General features: G+C 33.4%; 1 protein-coding gene across 1 annotated transcript in view; it reads left to right on the forward strand.

Annotated features, from left to right (window-relative positions):
* The first annotated feature begins 5,450 nt into the window (after window positions 1–5,450).
* The window catches only part of LOC110660283 (dehydrogenase/reductase SDR family member FEY), a 32,172-nt gene continuing 10,319 nt past the window's right edge, over window positions 5,451–27,303 (forward strand). Inside the window, exons 1-4 of the mRNA XM_021818533.2 lie at window positions 5,451–5,837; window positions 7,423–7,543; window positions 7,739–7,856; window positions 11,267–11,403. Of these exons, the coding sequence (XP_021674225.2) occupies window positions 5,617–5,837; window positions 7,423–7,543; window positions 7,739–7,856; window positions 11,267–11,403 (597 nt within the window). The 5' untranslated portion in view covers window positions 5,451–5,616. The remainder of the gene's footprint in view (window positions 5,838–7,422; window positions 7,544–7,738; window positions 7,857–11,266; window positions 11,404–27,303) is intronic.

Here is a 27,303-nt window from a genome sequence, read left to right on the forward strand (position 1 = left end):
TAGAAAGGTATTCCCACGGAAAAGATATGTGTTATTATTTTTCTTACCACATGGCACTCTCAATTCTATTGCCACAGGACGTTCTCCATTTAATTCTCTTTTATTATTCTTTAAAGTATATTATTATTATTATCATTACTAAATTTTAATGATGTAAATGATTTTTTTTTCATCAAATAATCAAAACCCAAGATTTTTGTTATTAAATTTGCTATTTACAAATTGTTATAGTATTTTTTTAATGAAAAATAAAAATAATTAATAATACTTTTATTTAATGTTTATATATGTATGTTTGTGTGTCCACATACATACATACATACATACATACATACATACATATATACACACACACATATATACAAAGTGGTAATTTATTTATATAATTTACTTAATTTCAATAAATTTTATTTATTTTTTGTTAATTAGTTATTTAATTACTTTAAATTATAATTAAGTTATTAATTCTCCAATGATATATATGTAAGTTACAAATTATTTAATAGTTACTCTCTCAATATTATAATAAGTAGTCATTATTATAAGCTAAGTTATAATATATTAACATATATTTATTACATATACATGTAATTTTATATAGTACATATATAATTTTCATTTCTTTTTTTTTTACGCTTTATTTTTTTTCTTTTTCATATCATTAATATTACTTTTAAGAATAATATTAATATTAGTAAATAAAGATAATATTTAAATATATTATATTTCTTTAATATATTAAGAGGATATAACAAAATTTTGATATTAAAAACAACAAAAATGATTACATAATTGAACCAACTTCAAATGATTTTATATCTTTAATAAGTATTTCTATTATATTACTATGTTCTTATTGTTTTTTATTATGAAATGTTCATTAAAAAGTTTAAGAGATAAAAAAATTAATAAAAAAATATGAAACAATATTTAATTAATAAAAAATAATATATATATATATATGAAATAATTAATAAAAAAATTAAGTCATTATTTAAATATCATATATTAAAATTAAAAGAAAAATATATAAATTAAAATTATTAGTAGCTACATGCATTGACACAAATATTTCCCTAGTTAAAATGAATGGCAAGCCCCGAATGGGTATTGTGATGTGTATTGCGGGTTTGAAGCCTCCTAAGTTTTTACTTGGGTTATATTATTATTATTATTATTATTATTATTATTATTATTATTATTATTATTTTTCCAAGAGGTTAGCTTCTAAGTATAAAGAAAAATTTGCTGAAATTTCGACATGATTTTAATATGGTTAATTGTTTTCATACTTTGATTTACTAGTTTGTCATTGATGATTTCTTTGTATGTGTATAGGTGATTTGAACCAATTGTCTTTTCTTTCTAGTCAGATCATTTGTTGTGTAGTTGCTCAGCCTATTAGTTGATATTAAACATGTATTAGTATCAACATTATGTATATAAATTATCATAATCATGCATCATTGTATATTTATATGATAGATGCATAATTTAGGTCATTTAATTCTTAATGCTTTATTTTAAACACTATTATATTATGAGTGAAATGCCTTGGAAGTAGTATTGGGCTATGCAAGCTCCTTTAGTCTTCATACCTCCTTTAATTTTCTTCTTAATCATTGCTCTTTACTCCACGTTCATTGTCTATCTCCTACATAGTTTTATTTATTTATCCTCCTTATATGAGAAGAAGATCAAAATTAGTACTTTGTGCTAGTGATAAGTGGGTACACTTATTTTGAAGAAAATTTATATGTTTTCTTGTGGTGACACTCAATATTAAATATGACTGCAGTCATAAGACATACCAAACATTTATTTATAAAGTAAAAAGATATTCAAAAAAAAAAAAGACATGCGACATTATTTTTTCATGGTATTATCACGTGACATTCTCTATGCTATTGCCACATAACGTTCTCCATTTAATTTTCTTTTATTATTCTTTAAAGTATATTATTATTATCATTATTAAATTTTTATGATGTAAATGATTTTTTATTTCAATAAATAATTGTCAAAACTCAAGATTTTTGTGATTAAATTTATTATTTACAAATTATTATATTATTTTTAATGAAAAATAAAAATAATTAATAATACTATATATATATATATATATATATATATATATATATATATATATATATATATATATATTTCTTCATGTTGCCACATAGGATTATGAAATTATTCAAAGTGGCAATTTATTTATATAATTTATTTAATTTCATTTTTGTTAATTAGTTATTTAATTACTTTAAATTATAATTAATTTATTAATTATTTAATTATGTACATGTAAGTTATAAATTATTTAATAGTTACCCTCTTAATATTGTAATAAGTAGCCATTATTATAAAATAAGTTATACTATATTAACATATATTTATTACATATATGTATAATTTTATATAGTACATATATAATTTTCACTTGTTTTTTTACACTATTTATTCTTTTTCATATAATTAATATTACTTTGAAGAATAATAATAATATTAGTAAATACAAATAAAATTTAAATATATTATATTTCTTTATTATATCAAGATGACGTAATAAAATTTTAATATTTAAAATAATGAAAATAATCACATGATTTAATTTCATTAAATTTTTTTATTTTTTGTTAATTAGTTATTTAATTACTTTAAATTATAATGAAGTTATTAATTCTCTAACTATATATATGTAAGTTATAAATTATTTAATAGTTACTATCTTAATATTATAATAAGTAGTCATTATTATAAGGTAAGTTATAAATTATTTAATAGTTACTATCTTAATATTATAATAAGTAGTCATTATTATAAGGTAAGTTATAATATATTAACATATATTTATTACATATACGTGTAATTTTATATGGTACATATATAATTTTCTTTTCTAATTTTATTTATTCTTTTTCATATCATTAATATCACTTTTAAGAATACTATTAATATTAGTAAATAAAGATAATATTCAAATCTATTATATTTCTTTGATATATCAAGAGGATATAACAAAATTTTAATATTTAAAATAATTGAAATAATCACATGATTAAATTAATTTTAAAAAAATTTATGTCTTTAATAAATATTTCTATTATATTATTATATTTTTATTATGAAATCTACGTTAAAATGTTTGAGAGATAAAAAATTAATAAAAAATATAAAATAATATTTAATTAATAAAAAATAAAAAATATATAAAATAATATATTAAATAATTAATAAAAAAATTAAGGCATTATTTAAATTTCATATATTAAAATTAAAAAAATTTATAAATTACAATTATTTATATATTAAAATTATTATTAACTACTTGCATTAGTATGAGCAATTTTCTAACAAATGACTATAGCCATAAAACATACCAAACATAAGCAATAAAACCATTTGTTAAAAAAAAAATCACAAGTACTTATTATTATTATTTTTTATATAAATTACATGGCTAAATGCGATCAATTTTTTGCCACAGGTAAAAAAGATAATACTAAAAAGTCCATCAAAGTGTGCCATGTTAGCCAGCACAACGACATTACTCGCTTCACCTTTTATTTGATTAACGGAAAGATCCATAAGGCATTAAAGAGATAAATTAAACCAATCTAAAAAATAAATAAATAAATAAAACCACATGTTTTGTTTTTCTAATTTACTTTTATAAATTATGAAGCACACACTAAAAATACACATATAAAAAAAAATTCATATTTATTTACTTATTTATCTATTTTTGTCCAATTAAGTATTACATCGAGAATAAAGTGAGCCAAAAAATAATAAGGAGAGATAAATTCTCTATTTTAATATTTTAATTTTATAATAATTAAATATATACTTTTTTTATATATATTATCATAAAATAGTATATATGTTCATATTAAATTGTTAAATAATAATAATAATAATAATAATAATAATCATAATAATAATAAAATTAAATAAAAATGGTGTGTTTTTAAAGCAAAATAATATTTTTCATATTTATGCAATTTAAAATTATAATGCAAAATATAATTTTATGTTAAATCAAAATTAATCCTATTCCCTCCATGTTGTCATTGATTGGGCATGGAAAGGTTCCCATTGGGACAGATCATGTTTTACATACCTAACCCCAAGTTACTTTTATCATATTGATAGAGAAATTGTTAAGAGTACTGTTCCTTCATTACTTTGATTTGTTACTTCCAGATCTCTTAAACCCATTGCTTTTTTGATATTTGATTGTCGATTGCCTGAACCAGAAGTTCCAACTAGAATATCCACAGCTTCCTTGATCTTCAATTGTCTAAACTCTAAACCAGAGCTTTAGGCCTTTTCGAGAATATCTACAACTTTTTCTCGTTGTAGAAGTGGTGTGAGTCTCGATTATCGATTTGTCGCTGTCTCTTTGAGTTTCTGCCAGAGAGTTGTTGCTGCCTAAAATACAAGTCCCTCACCTTTTGTCCTTTAGTTCGTCAATTGCAGGCGAGAGTGAGCACTTGATTCGATTGTGGACTGCCATAATCTCCATTGTCGAAGGCAAGAATAAGAGATCACAATAGCCCAAGTTGAAGAGGCTTGAGTAATTACGTGGTCATCTTAACTCTAAGTATTGTGTAACGTTTCAGAAGTTCCCTACTCCTATTCTTGACAGTTGGCAAAGTCGTCACAAGTTGTCTCTTACCCTGTGGAGCTAATCAGTGTGAATCTGTACAGTTACGTGTCAGAAACCTCGAACATGCTTATTATTTGGGTTTATGCAAGCATGCCAGATTGGAAAAGGCTGACCTAGGAGCTCTGGTCAAGGGAACCTAAGTGCCGCACGGAGCTAGAACTTTCGTCCCGTGAATTGACATTGGCTATTACTATTCTTCACTTTGCTATTTTATTATATATAAATATGATAATTAGTTGCATTGCAAATCTAAATATCATGATTTGGATTATGTTCTTTCGATGTATAACTTCAATTTTAAAAGATTTATGGAGGGATCGAGAACTATGTAATGTGTTAATTGCTAATAGAAAATCACTCTATTTTAGTGAATAACGTAATTAAGATGAAAAGAATCTGAGTCCATGTATTTTATCACATTAAAAATTGTATTTTGGTGAAGAATTGAAGAAGGAAAGCATTGACATAAAAAAATATCTTCTTCTGTGAATCTTTTATTTCATTAAAAATTCCCTTTCTATTATTTTATTATTCTCAAACTTTTTTTATTATTTTCCATTGGCGCGTTCTTTCTATACGCAGAACAAAATTGAAGATACGCAAATTTGGCCCAAAACTTAAAATTGGGTGAATTGAACCTGAGGGTGATATTGAACATTATTTCATTAATTAATTGCTTTCTTTCCTGCATTGTGGCATAATGGCCCGGCGGGTCCAACCGGCTCATGAGACCGGGTTGATCTTGGGTCTTTTAAGAAGCCAGGGACCAATAGCGTACAGAATATTTACAACTCTATAATGCACTCTTTTTGTCACTGTTCTCCGCTCGCTCACAGATCTTCTTAGCTTGGCGCTCATCTTCCAGCTCAAGCACACTCAACACTGAACTGGGAAAGAAAGAGAGAGAAAGAGAGTAGGGATCTAAACTCTCCAAGCTTCAAGGGATGGCAACGACGTCGCCTCGGTCAGAATCATCATCGTCGACGAAAAAGGAGGGATTGGGGTGGATAGAGTGGCTAAGGGGATGGACGTATGTGATACACGAGATGCTGTTTCAGAGAATCATGGCTAGTCACTTGGAAAACCCTCTTCCTTTGCCTCCCGTCAACGACCTCACTTGCATTGTTACTGGATCCACCAGCGGTATCGGCTCTGAAATCGCCAGGTTTTTAATATTATTATTATTATTATTATTATTATTTTATATATACTATGCAATCTTTAAGTTTGCTTACTACATTCAACCTTTTCTAGGATCCAATTTTCTAATTTTCTAAATGCTTTTTATGGATGGGTTGCTTCTCCATTTTGTGGGTTGAAAGTTCTTTTGTATTTGATGCATTCCAGTCTTTGGTTTTATGAATTTATGGAAAGAATCTAGAGGTTGAGCTCAACGCCACTCGCCTGGCCATTTTTGGATAGCTTATGACAATGTGGAAATGGAATTGAGTAACTATAAAGATTAGCACACCATATTCTTTACATTCGGAATGACAGGAACTTTTATTGCCTTAGGTATAGACAGCTTTTTATTCATAAAAAGAACGTGGATGTGCATCCTGAACCGTAATTTTATGCTCCAATTACTCCAAAATTTGATTTTAGTTGACACATGACAGTGAAGGTTTGATTTTGAAGGGTTAAAGAATTAAGCAATTGTAAAATCTGAGAATTTGTGTAAAATTAATTTGCAAAATCAAAGTTGAGAGAGGGATAGAGATATTTTATGCTCCAGACCTAGCATTCTTTAGCCACACCTAGAGCTAGGCCTAGAAATGCATAATACAATCCCAATGAGTTCTAAAAGCTTTAAAATTTCTGTAACATTCTGATAGAGTTAGGAACTTAAGTAATTGGAAAACAAGAAAATCTGGAAATTGTATTAAGAACTTGAGATTGCAGTGAAGGAATTACACCAGTAGTTCTCTCCCTCTCCCTCTAATTCTCAATACAAATGCAGCAAGAAAAGAAAAACTTCCAAACACTCTAGAGAGAATGCTTGGCCCAGCAACAATGCCGAAATAAAAGGACTAAGCCCTCACCTCACAGCAAATAGCTGCCAATTAACATAAAGAATTCACACCCCCTCTTTTTGTGATAGCTCTTACTTATACTGGTATTAGATGCTTTGTTCTGGTAATAGTACCCATGTGACTCAGCACCCATAATTCTCTCCAACAAATTTCCTCTGCCAACTAATTCCAACTGTATGATTCTGGATGCTTCCCTTCCTGGCTCTTCCATGTGCTGGATCCTTCTTAACATTTCTTCCATAGCATACTCTTACTGATATTGGGCCATGAATCTTATTTTCTGGGCCTTTAGTTGGTTTCTTATCACATTCATATTCATTTTTCTATCAGAAAATTTACTGTTATAACCATGCATTTTTATGCTCTAAATAATCCATAAATGATAGGTAGTTAGACTCCAAAATCACCAAAAACAGAAGATATAGAATTTACTGCAGGCTAGGGAAACCTATAGAAAAACCACACTAAAGACCAATAACACAATCACTTTTGTCGATATTCAGAAAAATAGCGAAATTACAGTTGAATTGATTATGCTGATGCATGTTATGTGATGCATTTTGTTGTTCTGCTGCTATGATGTGCCTGAAAAATTTACATCTTCATTTTTCTTTTTAACCAAGGGCATCTGTGCATTTACTATTTGAACATGAAATCATTGCAGCACAATCTCTTTTTCTTAATGGATTAGTGAACCTGTTTTCTTCTATTGAATAGGCAATTGGCAGAGTCAGGGGCTCATGTTGTTATGGCAGTGAGGAATCCAAAGTTAGCCCATGAACTGATCCAGAAATGGCAGAATGAATGGTCTGGAGTGGGCCTCCCTCTCAATGTTGAGGTATCGGATAATTTCAACTGATCAGTGCATGATATAGGTCTAATTGTATTCTTTTATATTCTTTTGCTAAAATGTATTGTTCAAATGACAATTTTACTGTTATCCAAAGAAAGAGAAAATATCCAAAGAAAGAGAAAATATCTGTTCCTGTGTTTTGCGATTTGAATGATTGACATGTATTTTTTGGTTCTTAAGGTGATGGAACTTGATCTTCTGTCCTTGGAATCGGTTGTGAAGTTTGCTGAAGCATGGAATGCGTGTTCAGGACCTTTGCATGTTCTTATTAATAATGCTGGGATATTTTCCATTGGAGGTCAGTCTTTTTTAATCAATTCGCCTGAATGCTACTTCTTGTTGTTGTGTTATTTTATTTGTGGCTTTAAATTTTTATTGTTTACAACAAACTATGTACCTTTATTTCTATGTTATGTAATCTTCAGGCTTGCAAGTACATTGCAAATCAGTAAGTTCTGACCACTTGTAAGTCTTATCTCGGTGATCTTTAATGGTTTACATGTATATTGGGATTGTTTGTGTTCTCAGTCCAATCCATGTGCTTTTCAGTGATAGAGGCAAGTGGGTGGAATAGCTAAAGAGTGACAAATAGGAAGATGTTGGAATCCCTTAAGATGGGAGGATTAGACGATGTAGTATGCAATCCAATAGCAATGTTCCTGCAATTTTCCGTGACAACTGTGAGATGCATTTTCAAGTCCAATCTGTCTTTTGACTTGGTAACTGTTTTTGTTTGGCGTAAATTTTGGTCAGTCACGAAGGCAAATTGGAAGAAAATCTAAAGGGAGACTCAAATAAAGTGAGAGTGAACTCCCTTCAAATGTGTGGTTATAGTTGTATTAGATGAGGTCATATACCAATCAATGGTAACATTCCTATTGTGTGTTAGCGAGAATTGTCACTGCACACAAGATTTGGGAACACATAAAGAGAACGCTCCTTTTGGAGGAGATTGTTCTTGAAATTGAGGCAGCCCCTATTCATTGTATAATTTTGAAAGAATAAGATGGCTCAACTTGATATCCTATGTCAAAAAATGTATTCGTAATTTGGAGAGTGTATGAGTTGCCTATTTCCTTGAAATTTGAAAGTGACAAGTATCTTTAAAGATATGTGAGCGTCCCTATATTTTACATATGTTTTGCTTTCCTTCCTTTCCGAAAGTTTATGAGATTGATATTAAAGAGAGAGAACAAAGATAAAAGATGAAGCTTCCCATGCTTCATATTGTCAAGCTAAAACTTTTAATGCCATCTCTATTTATATGTTACTCTAGATAAAGTCCGTAATGAGAGTATTAGAGAAAATGTAGGAGTGGTACCAATTAAGGATAAGTTGAGAGAAGAGAGATTGAGGTGGTTTGGTTATGTGAAGCGTAGACATACGAAGGCTCTAGTTAGACAAGTAGAGCACATTAGGGTAAAGGATAGAAAGAAGAGAAGGGGTAGACCTAAACTGACTTGGAGGAGAGTAGTACAACATGACTTAAAAGCATTACACATTTTCGAGGATTTAACCCAAAATCGTTTAGAGTGGAGAAAGAGAATTCATATAGCCGATCCCAAATTTTTGGGATAAAGGCTTAATTGAGTTGAGTTGAGTTGTATAACACATATAATGGCATACATGAATCCTTTTGACTCACTAGTGTTGCATAGTCAACATCATTGATCATGTGACATTGCTGAAAAAGTTCCCATTAACAACAAACCTTTCATGAGCCTATTCTGGTTCATTATCAAAATGTGGCTTGTGTGACAAGGATATTATGCCTGTGAATAATTTTTTTTTGTTTTGTCAAGGTGATTTTATTGGCTATAGCTTAGCTCAATGAATCATAGCATTGGGACTTCAGTGTCTTGACTTTATTTTGTAAAAATTAATAGCCTCTGCAAATTTATGGGCATATATGATTGGCAAGGATTTCCGTAAAAGGGAATGTACATGCATATATGCTGGTTAGTATTCTTTTGGTTTGGTTAGGTGAGGGGTAATGCATGTGAATGATGGGATGATAATTTAGTATAAGTTGGAAGGATAGGAAGCCATTCTATGGAGAATACAACATAGCATGGTAGGAAAGATAGAATATGGATGAGGACTAATGATTTGTTTGATTTGTCATCTTTTACAAGGGGAAGCCTAATGGATTTTTGTAAATAATGACACCTATCAATGCTATGTTTTATTGATTGGTGTGTCATGATGCATGTGCATTGAGTCTCTTTCTCCCTTATGCTGTTAGGTGGCTTGGGCCATTTGGAATCACCCTTTTTTTAAAGGAGAATTGGGTATATCCAGACTTTGGAAACTTTTATTGATCTGCATTGGAGAGAGTTTGATGGTAGATGATAGTAATCTGGCATTGCACTCTTTTTCTTGTTTATGGAGTCTTTATACGGTCAGGTCCTGCATTTTTGAAAACAAGGTTTTATATTTTGATTCATTGTGGGTAAAGTGGTTTTCTTTAATTTTGTGGCTGTGCTTTTGGGACTTTCAAGGAAGTTTCTTTGAACGTTATTCAACAGAATTAGAGAGCCCTTTCTTTGCTTTTGTATCTATGTGTTGATTGGGCTAGGAGGATATCTTTTTCTCCTTCAAATTTTATTTTTTCCTAAAAAATTGTACACCTTGTCAAGGATATTACACTTTTCTTTGCAAAAGAAAAGGGGAGAAAAAGAAGAAACCGATTTCATAAAATGGGTGGAGCTATAATGCGAAACCTGCCTCTATTTTCTTTGTAATCTGAATAAAGTCAATTTGCAGACTAAATTTGCTTTTAAAATCTAGGATTTTGTCTAGTAAGTGATATGGAAATGACAAAGGCAAATGACACCCAATAAAGCAATATTTCTTGATGTGAATGTTATGTTTTTAGCAATGATGGATTTTTTATATTCAATTCTTTTGCATTGTTTTATTTCTTGGTCCATTTGGAGTAAGCCTCTTGATAATATGAGTTTGCTCAACAAAACTGGAATATTATTGATTTAAATTTTACGGATCTGGAAGGGGAAGAGATGCCAAAAATGTGTCAGATGTGCTATTTTTGTAGCAAATTGTAATTCTATTTTATTATTATTTTTTTTTGCTGGAAATGAATGCTAGGATATCTCAGGTTTTGCCTTTTTATTAAATGTAGGATATAATTGCCTTTCTGGGTTTCTGCTTTGTGATTTCTATCTGAAGGGCTTTCAAAGGAGTGTTTGTTGATATTTGACATGATTTGATGGTTATATTTTTACTTTTCCGTCCCGCTTTGCTTAAAGGATACTTTATCTTCTCTTGATTTCACTATACCAGAATTTTTTTATCTTACCTAGAAAGGAATTTGTTTGAAAAACAAGTTTTATGTGAATAATTCAACAAGGAAAAAGTGATGGTTGTGGCAGGTTAAGACTGCAATCAAAATGAAATTTTCGGTTTCCTTTTCCATTTTCCTGCTTTCATTTATTACTCTTATCAACACATGGTTGTTTAGCAACTCTTTTCAGTGTTGTTAATGGTTTAAATGCTTTCTTGATTGAATATTCAGTGGTTAAGTATTGTTGTTGTCATTGTTATTGACAATTGCTTATTAGTTACGGGGATTACTGTTTGTTTGTTTCTGTTTATGAGTCTTATCTGGCATTGAAGTTTGATGTGCTTTTCATATCCATTTACATAATTAGAGAGTCAATAACTGATGCTTTGGCTTTATTTATTTAGAACCACAAAAGTTTTCAAAAGATGGGTATGAAGAACACATGCAAGTGAATCATCTAGCTCCGGCATTGCTTACGATATTGCTTTTGCCATCCCTAATTAGAGGCTCTCCCAGCCGAATTATCAATGTGAATTCAGTTGTAAGTTCCACTATTGACAAAAGTATGTAATACCTTTTTTCTGCTGTAATTTTTTAAATATGTGATTTTATCAGCACCTTTGGGCATTTAGGAAGTAGCACTGACCATAGTTTGCTGAATGGTAGAGACTTTGCATGGTAGATGCAATTTGTTGGATGTGCCTGGTGCTGGAAAATTGATTGAAGAAGGAATTTATTTACTAGATGGAGACTTTAGTAGATGTTAGGTTACAAACCTTAACTATTCAGTTATTGCAAGAAAATAGAGAAGAAAGAATGTTGAAGAAGAGAAAGAAGTAGATAGAGAAGGAAAGAAATAGAGGAAGAAGGGAATAGATTTCCCATTGATAAAGTTGTGGAATGCCTATAGAGAGAGCACTCGAACTCTTTATACCATGTTTCCCACCAGAATCCCAGCTATACTTCTAATAACGGCCTTGTAGAAGACAGAGAATATAGAGAATTTCTTTTATATTTCTTCATACAAAAATGATTTACAAGAATTATAATTTATACACAAAGGCTAGGACTAAATAGGAAACTAATAAATACAATGATTCCTAATTATATTCTAATTGACAGCTAATTTGCTCTAATTAAGGGATTTACACTAATTAAGGGATTCTAACAGGCCTCTAACAGATTTTCCCTCCAAATGAGTAGTTGACTTTTCCACCTTTTCACACTTATTCCAGTCCGTAGTCTATTTCACTTATTCTTCTTAGTTGTATACGTGGTTCTCTTGCATGTAACAATACCCCTCCCATGAGAAAATTCTTGTCCCTAAGAATGTTTGAATTCTGGAAATTGAGCCTGAATGAAGGGTCTATCCTCCCAAGTTGCATCTTCAGTGGGTAGATTAGTCCCACTGAGTCTGAATGAGGTCTTGAACCATTGATTGACTATTATTGGCAATAGTTCTTGTCTGCAACACCCTTCAGCTGGTAATAGTCCTGTGTATGGTTAAAGTCTTGAAGAAAGTTACAGTTGCAATTTTTAGGCAACTTGATATGGTGGGAGAGTTAGGGCAATTAGATCTCAACAATTAGGGTTAGAATAGGGTAATTGTCGTTGAAACAAAAAGAGTTATTTATTAGGTTTAAAGAAAACCCATGAATTAAAATTCTGAATTGAAAAGTATGATAGATACAAAAATTAACTACTGCTGTCCTATTTATACTAGTTAGGACAAATCCTAATCTTCGAGGGAAAATATTCCTAATTAATAGAGTAATAGGAATCCTAAATAAAGACAGAAAACTAAATAGGAATGCTGCATAAAGAAGGAAAACTAAAAAAAAAAAAAATGAAATGCTAATTTAATTTGGATGCTTCTGCATCATTCTCCCTGAATCAGAGAAGTCGGCTCCAATGAGTAAACCTTGACAAATTCCTTATATATGTTTGGATCAACTCGTTTCAGTTCTTCAGGAATCCATATGCTTCCATTTGCTGGTTTACCAAGCCACTTTGCCAAGAATTGTCTGTATGAGTTGATTGAGTTCCCTCGTCTAGATTGAACTTCCTTGACATCCAACACTTCTTCAATAACATCAGCCTTTGCAGTGCTGAATTTGAGTCTTAATGGAAGATACAACACCATCAAATCCATAAGAAGAATACAAGTCCGAAACATTAAAGATCAGACTAATTTGCAACTCAGGTGGAAGCTTAATTAAATAGGCATTTGAACTGATTTTCTTCAACACCTTACAAGGTCCAAACTTCCTAGATTTCAACTTGTGGTAAGTTCCTTTAGGAAATCTTTCTCGTCTCAAATGCACAAGTACTTGATCACCTTTTTTATATTCCTACATACGACAATGTTGATTGGCAGTAAAAGAATATGCTGCATTGCTGGCTGTTAGGGCAGCTTTTACCTCTTCATGAATCATCCAAATGTGATTAGCAAGTGCTTCCGCTTCATCACTTACTCTAGCTTCGTGTGGCAACGGTATCCAATCAAGCACATGTTGAGGTTTCAACCCATAAGTAGTTTCAAAAGGTATCTTCTTTTTTCTTCGATTGACAGAATTGTTATAAGCAAATTCAGCTTGGGGTATGACCAAATCCCATGTCTTTGTGTTGTTCCCTATAAGACATCTTAAAAGATTTCCCAAACTACGATTAACAACTTCTGTTTGGCCATCAGTTTGTGAATGGTAGGTGCAAGAATATTTCAATTCTGTCAAAAATTTTCTCCATAAAGTCCTCCCAAAGTGCCCTGTAAACTTTGCATCTCTATTAGAAACAATAGAAGTTGGTACACCATGTAATCTCACAACCTATTAAAAGAATAATTCAACAATATGAGTTGCATTAGAGGTAGGGGTGGCCACGGTTCAGGAACCGCCGGTTACGGTTCCTGAACCGTCGGTTCAAGTTCAATGAAATCATGAACCTGAACCAAATTGTCATGGGACGATTTGGAAGACGTTCTTGAACCGCTAGTTCCGGTTCGAGCTCCAGTTTAAAACGGTTTAAAGGACGGTTCAAAAAATAACAGTTCAAGACGGTTTGGAGGATGGTTTGGAAGCGGTTTAAGAGCGAATTAAAGGAAAAAATTAGAGGAAAATTTTATTGATTTAGAATCTAAGTTATTTGTAAAAATATTTTAGTTTTTCTTAGAAATCTTTCAATCAAAATAAAATAAGAAAAAAAATAAAAATAACTTATTTTAAAAAAAAATTAATAAGCAAAGACTTGAACTTATTAAAAAACTAGAGATGAAATTAATTTAAAAAAAAAAATTAGAAAAATGTGCATGAACTTAATTTTACCTATGTATCCCTTTAGGATTTAGAGGAATCAAAATTTTCAGTTATAAGTTGAGAGAAGGGAGATTGAGGTGGTTTGGTCATATAAAGTGTAAACATAGAAAAGCTCCAGTTAGACAAGTAAAACACATTTGGTTAGAGAATAGAAAGAAAAGAAGAGGTAGACCTAAGCTGACTTGGAGGAGAATAGTATAATATGATCTATAAGCATTACACATTTCCGAGGATTTAACCCAAAATCGTTTAGAGTGGAGAAAGAAAATTCATATAGCCAACCCCAATAAATTTTTGGGATAAAAGTTTAGTTGAGTTGAGTATTACTTGCCTTTTTTAAAAAAATTATATGATAATTGATAATTAAAAAAATATAAAAGAAAAAAAATTAAAATAGAGGGTATTGAAAATTTTATTAAAGATATAAAATAATAACAGAGTAATTGAGATAGTATTAAAAATTTCAGTGAGCAAATGAAATAATAAAGTAGGAGAATTGTGAAAGTACTGGGAATTAAAAGGAGTGTAGAAAATAATTATTTAGAAAATTTGAGAGAAATTGAAAGAGTATTAAGAATTAAAGAGAGTGTAGAGAATAATTGTGTAGAGAGTTATATATATATATATATATAAATGAATTAGGAGTGGAGTGAGGTATTTATTGAATTATTTTATATTTAAATCGTTGGTTTGATCCGGTTCAGAACCATCGGTTCAATTCGGTTTGGAATCGCCGGTTCTCGGTTTTTAAAAAATATGAACTTGAACCAAACCGTAGAAGGACGGTTTCGGTCCGGTTCGAAGCCGGTTCCAGATTTGACCAGTTTCGGTCCGGTTTTGACCGAACTAGTTCCCGTTTGAAATCGGACCGTGGCTACCCCTAATTGGAGGTTTTAGAACATGGGATAAAGTGTGTCATTTTTGAGAAATGATCTACCACAACAAAGATAGAATCAAATCTCCTTTTACTGTATTTGGAAGTCCCAAAACAAAATTCATACTCAAATAAATCCACAGTTCATCTGGTTCAAGTAAAGGAGTATACAAACCTGTATTTTGAGTACCTCCTTTGCCAAAGAAACAAGTTGGACATCTCTTCACTAGTTTCTCCACATCACTTTGCAACTTTGGCCAATAGTAATGGTCGGTGATCATTTTGAAAGTTGTCCCTGCCAAAATGTCCTCCCAAAACATTTTCGTGAAGTTCTCTAATAATTTGCTCCCTTAAAGAGCCTTCTGGAATGCATAATGGATTTCCTCTAAACAAATAATCTTCATGCAATCTATAGGGCAATTTTTCAGCTTGTGAGGAAGGTTGCAAATCAGCAATTATCTTGCCGAAATAAGGATCAGAACCATACTGATTCTTTAATTCCTCAAGACCTGTGACTTGAGTGCTCATAACTGACAAAAGTAAGGATTGCCTACTAAGGGCTTCAGCCTCAATATTTGATTGTCCTGACATATGTTTCAATGAGAGGTTAAATTCATCAAAGAAAGAACTCCACTTAGCATGTCGATCATTAAGCTTTTTTTGAGATTTTAAATATCTCAAAGCTTGATGGTCAGAATAAATCACAAACTCACGGTAGGCTAAGTAGTGCTGCCAATGGTGAATAGCTCTTACCAAGGCATAGAACTCTGGGTCATAAGTCGAATAACGTCTCCTAAAATCAGACAACTTCTCACTAAAATATTCTAGAGGCTTTCCATCTTGATTTAGAACTGCTTCAATTCCTACATGTGAATCATCACACTAAACGACAAATAACTTCTCAAAATCTGGTAGTGCAAGAACTGGTGCTTCAATCATCAAATTTTTCACTTGTTCAAAAGCTTTTTATGCAGATTTAGACCGCTAAAATTCACCTTCTTTCATAGATTCAGTTACAGGACTCATAATAGAACTGAAATTTCAAATAAATCTCCTATAAAAGATGCCAAACCATGAAAACTCCTAACTTCCTTGATGGATTGAGGTGCTGGCCTCTCAGCAATTGCCTGAACTTTTTCTGGATCTGGTTTTAAACCTTCTGCCAACACAATGAACTCAACAAACACCACTTCTGACTGTAGGAAAGTACATTTTTTTAAGTTTATATACAGCTGTTCCCTTTGAAGTGCTTCCAGCGCTTGTCGCAAATGTTCTAAATGCTCTTCCTTAGTACGACTATAGATCAAAATGCCATCAAAATTCACTGCAATGAAAGAATTCAAGAAAGGCTTGAGTACATCTGTCATGACTCTCATGAATGTACTTGGCGCATTAGAAAGGCCAAATGGTATCACCAACCATTCGAATAACCCATCTGACTTCTTAAAAGCTGTCTTCCATTCATTTCCGCACCTCATTCTAATTTGGTGATATCCACTCTTCAAATCAATCTTGGAAAACATCTGGGAACCCATCAGTTGATCAAGCATATCTTCCAATCAAGGAATAGGAAAGTGATAGTTGATTGTAATCTTGTTTATGGCTCGGCTGTCCACACATTCTCCATGAACCATCTTTCTTCAAAGCTAACAAAGTTGGATAAGCACAAGGACTTTGTTATTGAAAGTCAATCACTATATTATTTCTCTGTATATTTTGTATTTCAATTTAGGATTTCTTCCTATTAGTAGAACACAATTATAGGAATCAATTGTATATATATACCCATGTACAGATTAATTGAAATTAAGGAGAATCATCTCTTTCTACATGGTATTAGAGCTGGTTCATTAAAGAATCTAAATCTAGAATTTCTTTCTTGTCTGTTTCTGGACTGAAACCCACTGTTACCCTAGGTCATCTATTTAGGGTGACTATTTGTTCTCACCAGCCAGCTCAGGAGTCCTTGGCCGCCGACCGACTGTCCCCTCTAATCCGGTCGCCGGAATCCAAGCGCGTGAGGCTCGCACGCCCAACTCAGGTTCTCGTCGTTTCTTCACTTGCTGGCGCGTGGAGGCACGTTCGTCGGCCGTTTCGATTGCGATCAACATCGCTGTCGTCACCTCAACCCCCTCATTCCACCACTGTGTGCTGTTGCCTAGTCCAGTACACCATTAAAGGACTTCTGAGGTTTGGCTCTCAAATCCTCTTTCGGTATTTACTTGATTTGTGATTTTGAGTTATTTTGCGGCTGTAAGCACTTTGGATTAGCGTTTCGGTTAGTTTTCTTTGTCTCAACAAATGGCAGACGATAAGAATGTTATTTCTGATCTGATTCCGGTGATGACTAAGATCACGGAACACAAACTTAATGGTTCAAATTACCTGGAGTGGAGTGAGACTGTTATGATCTATTTGTGTAGCATTGATTAGGATGATCACCTTACCAAAGACCTACCTACTGATGATACACGGCAAACTTGGCTAAGAGAGAATGCTCAGTTGTTTTTGCAGCTTCAGAACTCGATTTACAGTGAGGTAATTAGTTTAATTAATCACTGTGAATTTGTTAAGGAATTGATGGATTACTTAGATTTTTTGTATTCTGGTAAAGGGAATAGCTCCCGTATTTATGATATTTGTAAGGCGTTCTACTGTACTGAGAAAGAGGATAAGTCTCTCACGGTTTATTTTATGGATTTTAAACGGATATATGAGGAACTGAATGTATTGTTGCCTTTTAATCTTGATGTGAAAGTTCAGCAGGCTCAACGGGAGCAACTGGCTGTTATGAGTTTTCTTGTAAGCCTTTCTTCAGAGTATGAGACTGCTAAATCTCAGATTCTCTCCAGTTCTGAGATTTCCTCTTTGCATGATACGTTCACCTGGGTCCTTCGTACAGAGAGTACTCAATCTTCACAGCCTGCCAGTAGTGCTCTTATTAGCTGTAATCCAAATGGATAACAGGGTAATAGAAGAGGAAGTAGAGGAGGAATTACAGGCAACAGAGGTAATCAGTGTAATGGGGAGGCTAGTTCTAATCAGGACTCAAGAAGAGTCATTTATTATTATTGCCATGAGTCTGGCCATACAAAATATAATTGTCCGCAACTTCAAAGGAAAAATCAGCGATCACAGATGGCAAATATGGCAGCAGAGGATTCTACAGTATCTTCCTCTGAGAAAAATGTTTTGATATCTGCAGAGGATTTTGCACAGTTCTCCCAGTATCAGACATCTCTAAAGCCTACTAGTTCCCGTCACTGCTATCGCTGAGTCAGGTAAATTCACTACATGTCTTGTGTCTTCCTCATCCAAATGGGTTATTGATTCTGGTGCGATAGATCACATAACAGGTAATTCTAGTCTTTTATTTGCTTTTCAGTCTAATCTCACTTCCTCTACTGTTACTTTAGCTGATGGTTCTACTTCTTGTGTCATGGGTTCTAGAACTGCGAACCCGACTTCGTTAATTTCTTTGTCATCTGTTTTGTGTTGTCCAAAATTCTCTTTTAATCTACTTTCTGTTAGTAAACTTACTCGTACCTTAAATTGTTCTGTTTTCTTTTTTCCTGATCAGTGTTTGTTTCAGGATCTTACGACGAAGCAGATTATTGGTAGAGGACGTGAGTCAGGTGGTCTCTACATTCTGGAAAATCATGTACCGCGGTCGCTTGTTTGCTCCATTACCTTAACACCTCTTAAAGCTCATTATAGATTAAGCCATCCTTCTTTGTCTACCATGACGAAGTTGTGTCCTCAGTTTCAGTCTTTATCAGTACTAAAATGTGAGTCGTGTCAGTTGGCAAACCATCATCGTTTGCCTTCTGTGTCTAGAGTCAATAAACGGGCTTCATCCCCTTTTGAGTTAGTTCATTATGATGTTTGGGGTCTTTGTTCTGTTACTTCTAAAACTGGATTTCGTTATTTTGTTACTTTTGTTGATGATTACTCTCGTGTTACATGGATATATTTAATGAAGAATCGTTCTGAGTTATTTTCTATCTTTTGTGCCTTTTGTAATGAAATCAAAACTCAATTTAATATTTCTATGCGCATATTAAGAAGTGACAATGCCAAAGAATATTTTTCAGCATAATTTCAGTCTTTATGACACAAAATGACATTCTTTATTAGTCTTCCTGTGTTGATATCCCATCCCAAAATGACGTGGCCAAAAGAAGAAATCGACATCTTCTTGAGGTAGCTTGTGCTCTTCTTTTTTTATATGAAAGTTTCTAAACACTTTTGGACGGATGCAGTTTCTACGGCGTGTTTTTTGATCAATCGTATGCCGTATTCTGTCCTTAATGGGGATATTTTTTATATTGCTTTGTTTTATACAAAATCTTTATTCCCTATTGAATCCCGTATTTCTTGTTGTACCTGTTTTGTCCATGATGTTCATCCACAGGTTACTAAATTGGATCCGAAGTCTCTCAAATGTGTCTTTCTTGGGTACTCTCGGCTCTAAAAAGGATACCGCTGTTTCTCTCCTGCTCGTAATCGTTATCTTATTTCTGTAGATGTCACATTTTTTGAGTCCACTCCATTCTTTCCTCAATCATCTGTGTATGAGAGTCAGGGAGAGGAGGATGATCTCTTAATATATACTGTCCAACCAATGTCTAGTTCTCTCTCACAGCCTGTTCCTTCTGTCTCTAGACCTACTCGACCTCCCGTTGTTCATGTTTATTCCAGGAGATTGGAGATTCCTGACTCAGATCCTCCATCAGCTATTTCGTTGGGAGATCCTGTACCTCATACTGATAATGATTTTGACCTAGAATTACCCATTGCTTTTCGTAAAGGTAGGCGTTCATGCACTTAACCTATCTCTTCTTTTATTTCTTATAATCAATTATCTTCTTGTTCTCGGTGTTTTGTTACTTTTTTAGACTCTGTTCTTATCCCTAATACTGTTGGTGAGGCACTTTCTCATCTTGGCTGGTGTGCCGCTATGAAAGAGAAAATGGAGGCTTTAGATGCTAATAGTACATGGAAACTGTTGCCTTTTCCCATTGGTAAGAAAGTTATTGGTTGTAAATGGGTATTTACAGTAAAGATGAATCCTGATGGTTCTGTGGCTAGGTTAAAAGTACGCCTTGTGGCAAAAGAATATGCTCGGACGTATGGGATTGATTACTCTGACACTTTTTCTCCTGTAGCTAAACTTACTTCTGTTCACTTGTTTATCTCTTTAGCAGCTACATATGATTGACCCCTGTACCAATTGGATATCAAGAATGTTTTCCTTCATGGTGATCTTTAGGAGGAGGTGTATATGGAGCAACTACCTAGGTTTGTTGCTCAGGGGGAGTTGGGTAAACTTTGTAGGTTTCGGAAGTCTCTTTATGACTTGAAATAAAGTCCTAGGGCCTGGTTTGGGAGATTCAGTGAAGTAGTACAGGAATTTGGTATGCAAAGAGTAAGTGTGATTACTCAGTATTTTATAGGTAATCTGAGGCTGGCCTAATTCTTCTGGTGGTCTATGTGGATGACATTATCATCACTGGGAGTGACTTTGCAGGTATTTTATCTCTTAAAACCTTCCTCCAAACTCAGTTTCAGACTAAAGACTTAGGCTTGTTAAAGTATTTCTTGGGTATTAAAGTTATGAGAAGTAAGAAGGGTATTTTCTTGTCTCAAAGAAAATATGTCCTCGATTTATTGACAGAGACAAGAAAATTAGGTGCTAAGCCTTGCAGTGCACTAATGACTCAAAATTTACAATTGTTAGCAGGGGATAGTGAGTTGTTTGAAGATCCAAAGAGATACAGGAGATTGGTAGGAAAATTGAACTACCTTACAGTCACTCGTCCTGACATTACTTATGCCGTTAGCGTCGTAAGTTAGTTTATGTCTTCCCCGACTGTTGCTCATTGAGAAGCCTTGGGATAAATCTTATGTTATTTGAAGAGCGCTCCAGAAAGAGGTTTGTTATATGGTAATCATGGGCATTTGAATGTTGAATGTTTTTCAGATGCCGACTGGGCTGGATCTAAGGTTGACAGGAGGTCAACTACTGGATATTGCGTTTTTGTTGGAGGAATTGGTGTCTTGGAAAAGCAAGAAGCAGAGTATAGTTTCTCGATCTAGTGCTGAATCGGAATACATAACTAGAGCACAATCAGTATGTGAGGTAATGTAGATACTTAAATTACTAGATGGTACAGGTTTTAAGACCGTTCTGCCTACGAAATTGTGGTGTGATAATCAAGTTGCTCTCCATATTGCTTCTAATCCAGTGTTTAATGAGCGGACTAAACATATTGAGATTGATTGTCACTTTGTTTATGAAAAGATTCAACAACAGATCATCTCAACAGGACACGTCAAAACTGGAGAGCAGTTAGGAGATATTTTCACAAAAGCTCTGAATGGAACTAGGATTAACTACATTTGTAACAAGTTGGTCATGATTAACATCTATGCTCCAACTTGAGGGGGAGTGTTATGGAAAGTCAATCACTATATTATTTCTCTGTATATTCTGTAATCCTATTTAGGATTTCTTCCTATTAGTATAACACAATTATAGGAATTAATTGTATATATATACCCATGTACAGATTAATTGAAATTAAGGAGAATCATCTCCTTCTACAGGCTTTTAGTTTTGTGCACCAAACGCTTCTCCAATAACTCCTCGACCTGCATTTGTATTTTAGCTCGCTGCATAGGAGGCATTCTACATGTGGGCAAATTGGTAAAGTTACTCCCAATGCCAAATTAATAGCATGTTGAATGCTTCTTAAAGGTGGTAAGCTTTTTGGCACATCCTTATTGACTTTAATGGGATATTGAGGTGAATTTTCAACTTGGTTACTTTTTGCTACTTTGTTTACTAAAGCATACATGACTCCCAGCTCACTACTTTGAGCTTCAAACTTTTTAGCTCTAAAATACCCATTTATGGTGTTGGTTGTAGAACTCTTAGTTGCCAATTGCTTTACCTCTCTTTCAGAGGATACAAAGTGTACCTCTTGTTGTCTTTGTACGAGTAAGTATTAGGTTTTGTCTTATGAATCATATCATGATCAAACAACCAAGGTCTCCCAACAAGAATGTGTCCAACATCCATTGGTGCAACATCATATAAAGCTTTATCTTCCAAGTTACCTCCAATAGTGAATTTCACCAAACATTGAGAAGTTACTGGTATCACATTCCCCTTTAACCAACCAACCTTGTATAGGTGAGGATGTTTTCATTTTAGGAAGCTTCAATTTGTCCACAGCCTCCTTAGATATGATATTTTCCATGCTTCCTCTAATGACTAGATCACAAACCTTACCTCCACAAATAACACGTGTATGGAAAATACTACACCTCCTCCAATCTTCCTTATCATCTTTGATTGTCACTGTCATCACTCTTTGTACCACTAAGGTTTCACCTTGGGTTGGATGAACATCAATTTCCTCTATCTCCTCATTGTATTCATCAAAAACTGGATCTAACTCTTCCTCAAACTCAGCTAAATTCACCCTTCTTTGTGGATAAGCGAATGAAGTATGTCCCTTCTCTCCACAAGTAAAACATCAGACCTGAGTATTGTTACCTCCTTTAGCTGTAGATGAACTAGAATTGGTTTGTGCACGATGAGGTACTATACTTCTCCTTTATCGCTCCTTTTAACATTTGTTGTTCCTATATTAGTTTTATTATGTACAGTAACCTCTTTCCAGTTTCGTTGGCCTATTTGATACCCACGTCCAACCCCCAAATTGTTTTCTCAATTTGTTTTGCTATGTGTTTTCTAGCACCCTAACATAGAACTCGCTTTTCAGCTGCTAAAGCGTATTGACGAGCATCCTTAAGATTGTGTAAATGAACTACTCCCCTCTCGTCTCTAGTAGAGTGATTCAAATCAGCAAGATAGCGAGAAGCAAGTTGTTCATTACTTTCAGACAAACTAACTCGAATTGATAGGTTATTAAATTCTGTAGCATACTCTTCAATGGACATATTGTTTTGCTTCAAACGATGGAACTTTTCATACAATTTGTATGAGAAGGCAAAAATTGGTTCCACAATTTAGTTTTCATGTTCATAAACTTCTCATACAATTCCATTAAATTCTGTAGCATACTTTTCTTCTTCATAAACTTCCGTGTCGTCTCCTTTAATCAAAGCATTCTCAGCAAGAAATTTTGAGAAGTTTGGGAGCAAGAAAGATACGTCTATTGTTTAAGATTTCAATATTCTTAACGACACTATTGATACCCATGCTTTGTTATGGAAGTCTTTTTCAATTAGGAGACTAACTCCTATAGGATATCCTCGTATAGGATTCCTAATTTATGTAGAAGTAGATTTTTAATCCATTTAAAATAGGAGATGTTTGTGTATATATATATATATATATATATATCTATATCTATCTGTGTAGTAACAAATATATGAAAAATACCTCAATTACATGGTATTAGAGCCACAAGTCCCTGGTTCCGAAGCCCTTTTCCTGAGAATTTCCTCCCGTTCCCCTGTTTTCTTTCATTGACAAACTGTAACTTAGGAGGACTCCCTAGGGCTATCACGGTACCTCACAGCCAGTCTCAGAAGGCGACCCAAGTACCGATTGGCCATCCCTGAAAGTCCGATGATCGGACTTGGAAAGAGTGGCCTCCACACGCCACTTCTTATTCTGGTTCCTGTTCCACACACTGGCATGTGTCCACGCGTGTGGTGTTTTTCGACAACTTCCGACGGCCGGACATCCTTCCTTGGCGTCGCCCCAACATGGTGATTCCATCTTTGCAGGCTGTGTTTGGTTTTGAGGCTTTGTTCTTGGCAGTGTTTGAAGATTCTTTTTTCTTGGGTCACTAGATCTGTTAATATTCGATAGTTTGGGCTATTTGTGAACTATGGACAATTAAGGTGTAATGGCTGATGGTGTGACCAAGTCTATAATTACTAATGTAGTTCCAGTGATGACTAAAATCACTGAAAACAAACTTATTGGCTTGAATTACTTGGAGTGGAGCAAAACTGTTCGGACTTATTTGAGGAGCATTGATAAAGATGATCATCTCACAAAAGATCTACTGGATGATGATGCTAGGCAAACTTGGTTAAGGAAAGATGTTCGTTTGTTCTTGCAGCTTTGGAATTCAATTCACAGTGAGGTAATGAGCCTTATTAATCACTGTGAGTATGTTAAAGAATTGATAGAGTATTTAGAACTTTTATACTCTGGCAAAGGTAATATTTCTCGCATATATGATGTTTGCAAAGCATTTTATTGACTTGGAAAATAAGACAAGACTGTTGCAGCATATTTTATGGAATTTAAACGTATTTATGAAGAGCTTAATGTTCTGTTACCATTCAGTTCTGATATAAAGGTACAACAAGCTCAACGTGAGCAAATGACTGTTATGAGTTTTCTTACAGGCTTACCCTCAAAATATGAAACTGTTAAATCTCAAATTTTCTCTAGTTCTGAGATTTCTTCTCTTCATGATACTTTTAAACGTGTCCTTCATGAAAAAAGCCCTTATTTTTCACATCCTACTAGTTGTGCTCTTATTAGTCGAAATATAAGTGGACAACAGGGAAATAAAGGAGAATATAAAGGAGGGGTTATTAACAGAAACAATCAACTTAATGTGGAGGCTAGTTCTAATTAGGACTCGGGAGGAGTCATTTGTTATTATTATCATGAGCCTAGACACACAAAACGTAACTGTTTGAAATTTCAGAGGAAAAATTAGCGATCCCAGGTGGCAAATATGGTAACAAAAAATTCTACAATGTCTTCCTCTTCTGAGAAAACTATTTCAGTGTCTACAGAAGAATTTGCATAGTTCTCCCAGTATTAGGCACCTCTAAAGCCTACCAATTCCTCAATCACTGTTATCTCTGAGTCAGGTAAATCTACTACATGCCTTGTGTCCTCCTCGTCCTAATGGGTTATTGATTCTGGTGTTACAGATTATATGACAGATAATTTTGATCTTTTATCTGATTTTTAGTCTTTTACTGCTCTCTTTCACAGTCACTTTAGCTGATGGATCTACTTCGTGTATCATTGATTTTGGAACTATGAATCCAGCCACATCCATATCTTTGTCATCTGTCTTGTGTTTATCTAACTTCTCCTTTAATTGACTATCTGTTAGTAAACTCACTCGAAAATTAAATTATTCTATTTGCTTTTTTTCTTGACAATTGTTTGTTTCAGGATCTTACGATGAAGAAGATTATTGGTAAAGAGCATAAGTCAGGTGGTCTCTGCATCTTTGATAAATATGAACCGCGATCTATTGCTTGCTCCAGTACCTTAACTCATCTTGAAATTCATTGTAGATTGGGCCATCCTTCCTTATCTACCTTGAAGAAATTATGTCCTCAGTTTTAATCTTTGTCAGTACTAAAACGTGAGTCATGTCAGTTTGCTAAGCATCATCGTTTACCTTCTGTACCTAGAGTTAATAGACGGGCTTCGTCCCCTTTTGAATTAGTTCATTCTGATATTTGGGGTCCATGCTCTATTACTTCTAAACTTGGATTTAGATATTTTATTACTTTTGTGGATGATTACTCTAGTGTTACATGATTATATTTAATGAAGAATCATTCTGAGTTATTTTCTATCTTTAATGCTTTTTGTGTTGAAATTAAAACTCAGTTTAATACTTCTATACATATGCTAAGGAGTGATAATGCTAAAGAATATTTTTCTTAGCACTTTCAAAACTATATGAATCAAAATGGTATTCTTCACTAGTTTTTCTGTGTTGATACACTATCTCAAAATGGTTCTGCTAAAAGAAATAATCGACATCTTCTTGAGGTAGCTAGGGCACTTCTTTTCCAAATGAAGATACCTAAACATTTTTGGGTTGATGCAGTTTCTACAGTATATTTTTTTATCAATCGCATGCCATCTTTTGTTCTTGATGGGGACATTCCTTATACTATTTTAGTTCCATTATTTCTTGTTGAACCCCGGATTTTTGGTTGCACTTATTTTTGTGCGAGATGTTCGTCCACAAGTTTCTAAATTGGATCCAAAGTCTCTTAAGTGTGTTTTTCTTGGATACTCGTAGCTCCAAAAAGGATATAGGTATTTTTCTCCAACTCTTAATTGTTATATTGTTTCTGCTGATATTATATTTTTTGAGTTTACTCCATTATTTCCTCAAACATCTATGTATGGGAATCAGGTGGAGAATGATGACCTTTTAGTTTACACTGTTAAACAAAAACTTCCTCCTCTTCCTGCTCCTTTTGTCCCTGTCTTCGTCTCAGTCAGACCTCCTATTGTTCATGTTTATTCAAGGAGATTGCAGATTCCAGACTTAGATCCTTCACAATCTTTGTCGTTGGAAGATTCAGTTACTACTAGATCCTCCACCATCTTCGTCGTCGAAAGATTCAGTTGCCACCGTTGATCATGATCCTACTTTAGATCTTCCCATTGCTCTTCGCAAAGGCAAAAGTACATGTACTTACCCTAACTTTTTTTTTTATATATGATTATTTGTCTTATCCTTCTCGATGTTTTGTTACCTCTTTAGATTCTATAAAAATCCCTTGAGACATTATCTCATCCTAGTTGGTGTGCTGCTATGAAAGAGGAGGCTTTAGATACAAATGATACATGAGAATTGGTGCCTTTGTCCACAGGTAAGAAGGCTGTTGGATGCAAATGGGTTTTTCTAGTAAAGATGAATCTTGATGGTTCTATAGTCAGATTAAATGCACGTCTTATAGCCAAAGGATATGCTCAAACATATAGGGTGAATTACTCTGATACTTTTTCTCCTATAGCTAAACTAGCTTCAGTTTGATTGTTCATCTCCCTAGCAGCTACATATGATTGGCCTTTGCACCAATTAGATATAAAGAATGCCTTCTTTCATGGTGATCTTCAAGATGATGTATATATAGAGCAACTACCAGGGTTTGCTGCTCAGGGGGAGTTGGGTAAAGTTTTCAGACTTTGAAAGTCACTTTATGGCTTGAAACAAAGTCTTCAAGCTTGGTTTGGGAGATTCAGTGAAGTAGTACAATATTTTGGTATACAAAAGAATAAGTGTAATCATTCGATGTTTTATAGGCAGTCTAAGGCTGACTTAATTTTACTGGTAGTGTATGTTGATGATATTGTTATCATTAAGAGTGACTCTGCAGGTATTTGATCCCTTAAACACTTTCTTCAAATCCAGTTTCAAACAAAAGACTTAGGCCCACTTAAGTATTTCTTAGGCATTGAAATTATGAGAAGTAAAAAATATATCTTCTT

The sequence above is a fragment of the Hevea brasiliensis genome, chromosome 11 (assembly GCF_030052815.1).
Source record: "Hevea brasiliensis isolate MT/VB/25A 57/8 chromosome 11, ASM3005281v1, whole genome shotgun sequence".
Lineage (NCBI taxonomy): Eukaryota > Viridiplantae > Streptophyta > Magnoliopsida > Malpighiales > Euphorbiaceae > Hevea > Hevea brasiliensis.